The following is a 5,040-nucleotide window of genomic DNA, read 5'->3' on the forward strand; positions in this document are numbered from 1 at the left end:
ATGAAGGGAAAAAACAAACTGAACTGACTTAACTGACCTGACAAATCATGACACAACGTTGCTGGAGTGCTAAAACGCTGTGGGTTGTAACATGTAAGTGGTAAATGACTATGTCTATAGTGCTTTAAACAATTGACCTAACAGACAGAATAATGTAACAAACACTTGAATCTATTTTGCACCACTGTGCCTTTATATCCTTGTGAGCTTTTCCCACTCACTGGGGTTCGGGAAGGACGAGGAGGCAGCGTTGAGGGAGCAAATATACCAGTTTATTGTGAACTGAAAACAATTAACCAAACAAAAGCAGTCAGCTGTGGCTGGCTGTGATGTCAGCGCTCTGCTGCGCTGCGCTGCCCTCACTCTCTGTGTCTCTCTGTGTCTCTCCGTCTCTCTCTCTCTCTCTCTCTCTCTCTGTGTGTGTCCGCGTCAGGACCCAGCCTACTGCAAGAGATCAGAACCAGGTTACAAACATGCTTATATAGCTGACTAATTACCTGATTCTGTCCAGCTGTCTGATCACCGGCTGAGCCACTCCCTCCTTTCCTCCAGCAGCCGTCGCTCTAACCAAGCCCCACTGCCACATACCCCCACCGCCCGACTTAGGCCGGGACCCCGCCGGCCGCAAGCCCACTCCCCCCCCCCTCCGCAGAGCGGGAGAGAAAGTCGGCCACGGCCATGCGGTTCCCCGGCCTATGGATCACCTTGAACCGGAAAGGCTGCAAAGCCAGATACCAGCGAGTGATCCGCGCGTTGGCATCTTTCATGCGGTGGAGCCATTGGAGCGGGGCATGGTCCGACCAGAGGGTGAATGGGCGCCCCAGGAGATAGTAGCGGAGGGCACCGACCGCCCACCGTATGGCGAGGCACTCTTTCTCCACCGTACTGTAGCTCACCTCCCGCTGAGCTAGCTTCCGGCTAACGTACAGTACGGGGCGGTCGACCCCCTCCACCTCCTGGGACAAAACGGCCCCCAGCCCGCTGTTCGAGGCGTCGGTCTGCAGGATGAAAGGGAGAGAAAAGTTAGGTGTGTACAAAAGTGGCTCCCCACAGAGGGCTTGCTTAACCCTCTCAAACGCCAGCTGACACGGCTCCGTCCACTGGACCGGATCTGAGGCACCTTTTCGGGTCAGGTCGGTTAGGGGGCTGGTCAGTTCCGAGAAGGCCGGAATGAACCTCCTATAGTAACCGGCCAGCCCCAGAAACCTCCTAACCTCTTTTTTGGTCTTGGGTCTCACTATGAATGATGACATCATCCAAGTAGGCCGCAGCATATGCAGAGTGAGGCCGCAGCACCCGGTCCATGAGGCGCTGGAACGTGGCTGGGGCCCCGAACAACCCAAATGGAAGCGTGACAAATTGGTACAAACCATACGGAGTGGAGAAGGCCGTTTTTTCCCTGGACTCTAGCGACAAGGGAATCTGCCAGTAGCCCTTGGTCAAATCCAGTGTCGTAAAAAAGCGAGCCGTGCCCAGCCGATCCAGGAGTTCGTCGACCCGGGGCATTGGATAGGCATCGAATTTGGACACCTCGTTGACTCTACGGTAGTCCACACAGAACCGTATTGACCCATCAGACTTGCGAACAAGAACAATGGGGCAACACCAGTCACTGTTGGACTCTTCTATTACTCCCATCTCTAACATAGCCTGAAGTTCTGCCTGAACAGTTTTCCTCTTATGTTCCGGCAGGCGATAGGGTCGTGAACGCACTGTCACACCCGGGGAAGTTTCTATGTGGTGGTGTATGAGGTTTGTGCGTCCCGGCAGGGGAGAGAACACGTCGGCAAACTGCCGCTGCAACGAGGCCACGTCTGCTCTCTGGCCCGGCGAGAGATGATCGTCAACGGGGACCGGCGCCGACCTGTTTAATTTAGTCACCTCCGGTCCCAGCTCATCTCTCTCAATCACCGTGGTGGCCAGAGAAACAGACGCCACCTCCCTCCAGGCTTTGAGGAGGTTAAGGTGGTAAATCTGTGTTGCTCCACCCCTGTCAGAACGCACAACCTCATAGTCAACATCCCCCACTCGCCGTGTGACCACAAAGGGCCCTTGCCACTTGGCGAGTAATTTGGAGCTAGACGACGGTAGCAATAGAAGCACTTTATCTCCCGGTGAAAACTGTCTAAGTTTAGCCCCTCTGTTGTACAGCCGCTGTTGACGTTCCTGGGCCTGGAGCAAATTCTGCCGTGATAACTGACCCAGTGAATGGAGTTTTGCTCGCAGGTCCAGTACGTGCTGTACCTCATTTTTACTGGTGCTTGGACCCGCCTCCCAGTTTTCCTTAACCAGGTCCAAGACACCCCGAGGTTTCCTGCCGAACAGGAGTTCAAAGGGCGAAAAACCCGTGGAGGCCTGGGGCACCTCCCGCACTGCAAACAACAGAGGGTCCAACCATTTATCCCAATTACGACTATCCTCGTGTACGAACTTACGAATCATGTTCTTTAGCGTTTTGTTAAACCGCTCCACCAGGCCATCAGTCTGGGGATGGTACACACTAGTCCGGATTGAGCGGACGCCCAGTAATTCGTATAGCTCGCGTAGTGTACGTGACATAAACGATGTGCCCTGGTCAGTCAGGATCTCTTTCGGGATCCCAACTCGGGAGATGACCTGAAACAGTGCCTGTGCAACACTCTTTGCCGAGATGTTGCGCAAGGGTACTGCCTCGGGATATCGCGTTGCATAGTCCACTAGAACTAATACAAAGCGATATCCCCGTGCGCTCCGGTCTAATGGCCCGATGAGGTCCATGGCAAGCCTATCAAAAGGGACCTCCATTAATGGTAATGGGCGCAAGGGCGCTTTTGGGGTGGCCGGAGGGTTGACTAATTGACATTCGCGGCAGGATGCACACCACCGACTTACATCCGCCCGAATGCCCGGCCAGTAAAATCGGGCCATGATCCGGTTCAGTGTCTTATCATATCCGAGGTGACCCGCCATGGGGTTGTGGTGAGCCGCCTGGAAAATCGTTTCTCGGAGGCTTTTTGGGACTAACAACTGGGAGAGCTCTTCCCCTGTTCGAGCGTCACGACTCACTCTGTATAAACGGTCTTTAACGACAACAAAGTAGGGGTGAGAGAGTGCTGCGTTAGGGTGAACCGGACAACCATCAATTTCCATCACTTGGTCAAAGGCGTGGCGGAGGGTCTCATCCCGAGACTGTGCTAGGGGAAAATCTTCCATGGGCGCCATCTGTGCCCCCCCCCCAGCAGCGTCGGGATGCGGCACCTCCGCCTCACCACTAAGGACAGCACATAACTCACATTTCCCTGACTTACGTGACCGCACCCTCATGGTTTCCCCTGCTAAGCTCGTAAACCCCGGCCAATTTGTTCCCAAAATTAGAGGGTGCGTGAGGCGAGTACTAACTCCAGCCTTTACTCTATGTTTTTTCCCTTTAAAATAAATTTCCAGAGCCACCACCGGATAATCGTGAATATCCCCATGCACACACCTCACCCTCACCCACGATGCCTCTAACAATGCCCCCGGTCGAACCAAGCGCTGATGGATCATGGTCTGTTCACAACCAGAATCCAGCAGAGCTTGATGTGTACCCCCTTGTATACATACCGGTATACGGTACGTCCCTTCCGAACCGGGGGAGGGGGCCGGCGGCCCGGCAACCCTAACCACTTGCCCCACTTCCATGAGCGGGCACTCCGCTCTGATGTGGCCGGGCTGCCCACACCGCCAGCACACCTGCCCTGGCGTCTGAGGAGCCCCCCGGGGTGCCAGGTGATCAGACACGTAGGCTGGGCCCTGAGGGAAAGACGGCAGAGGGTAATTAGACGACCGGAGCGATGCATGCTCCGGCTGTGTGTGTGTGTGTGTGTGTGGGTGTGGTGCAGGAGCCGATGCTGGGAACCTCCTCCTCGGGGCTGGAGTGGGACGGCTGGCAGGGATCGTCGCTGGCCTGGTCTCCTCCCTCATGCTCCGCCGGGGAAGAGAGAGATGGTCCTCCGCGAGGACGATCGCTGCCTCGATGTTGGCCGGGCGGTGGCACTGGACCCAATTGGCTGTGGACGATGGTAACCCAGCGATGAACTGCTCCAGCGCCACCTGTCCAACGACGTCCTCAGCGGAGTGGGTCCCCGGCTGGAGCCAGCGCCTCGCTGCGTCCAGGAGCTGCTGCGCGTATGAAAAGGGGCGCCCGGCTCCTTCAAAGGAGAGCCCCCTGAACCGCCGCCGGTGTCCCTCCGACGTACTGCCCAGCCGGTCCAGGATGACTCTCCTCAGCTGTGTGTAGTCGTGGCGCGCGGCCGCCGGCAGGCTGTGCGCGGCCAGCTGCGCCACGCCGGTGAGCAGGGGAAGAAGCCGAAGCGCTCTCTCCTCCTCCGGCCACCCACATGCCTCCGCCGTGCCCTCGAAGATGTCCAGGTATGCCTCCGGGTCATCTTCCGCGGTCATCCGCTGCAGGGCGACGGCCGGAGACCGTCCTCGACCGGGCTCCGGGTCGGCGCCGTGGGCAGCCGGGCGTTGCAGCAGCTCCCGCAGGAGAGCACGATCGTCCCGCTGTGACGCCGCAATGTCCGCGAGGAGCTGGGACTGCTGCTGCTGCAGCGTGGTGGTGCTCTCCTGCATCGCAGCGAGGTGCTGAAGGGCCAGCGACAGCGGAGATTGTCCTTCCATGTGTCCCTGTTCAGGCGCCACTGTGAGCTTTTCCCACTCACTGGGGTTCGGGAAGGACGAGGAGGCAGCGTTGAGGGAGCAAATATACCAGTTTATTGTGAACTGAAAACAATTAACCAAACAAAAGCAGTCAGCTGTGGCTGGCTGTGATGTCAGCGCTCTGCTGCGCTGCGCTGCCCTCACTCTCTGTGTCTCTCTGTGTCTCTCCGTCTCTCTCTCTCTCTCTCTCTCTCTCTGTGTGTGTCCGCGTCAGGACCCAGCCTACTGCAAGAGATCAGAACCAGGTTACAAACATGCTTATATAGCTGACTAATTACCTGATTCTGTCCAGCTGTCTGATCACCGGCTGAGCCACTCCCTCCTTTCCTCCAGCAGCCGTCGCTCTAACCAAGCCCCACT

General features: G+C 57.0%; 1 protein-coding gene across 1 annotated transcript; it reads right to left on the reverse strand.

Annotated features, from left to right (window-relative positions):
* Nucleotides 1-260: 260 nt before the first annotated feature.
* LOC131455241 (uncharacterized) lies at nucleotides 261-4,641 on the reverse strand. The gene is made up of 2 exons (XM_058622774.1): nucleotides 3,583-4,641; nucleotides 261-998 (listed from the first exon to the last, which is right to left on the reverse strand). Exons 1-2 carry the CDS (start codon nucleotides 4,639-4,641, stop codon nucleotides 603-605), a joined length of 1,455 nt encoding a protein of 484 aa, XP_058478757.1. The 3' UTR covers nucleotides 261-602.
* Nucleotides 4,642-5,040: the final 399 nt, after the last annotated feature.

This window comes from Solea solea, chromosome 2 (assembly GCF_958295425.1).
Source record: "Solea solea chromosome 2, fSolSol10.1, whole genome shotgun sequence".
In the NCBI taxonomy this organism is placed as follows: Eukaryota; Metazoa; Chordata; class Actinopteri; order Pleuronectiformes; family Soleidae; genus Solea; species Solea solea.

What these genes read in the sequence shown, in the direction of transcription:
- LOC131455241 (XM_058622774.1), bottom strand. Translation starts at nt 4,641, where the DNA reads ATGGAAGGACAATCTCCGCTGTCGCTGGCCCTTCAGCACCTCGCTGCG. An exon ending in AAGGGACGTACCGTATACCG is followed by an intron (nt 999 to 3,582) that starts GTATGTATACAA and finishes TTCATCCTGCAG; the next exon opens with ACCGACGCCTCGAACAGCGG.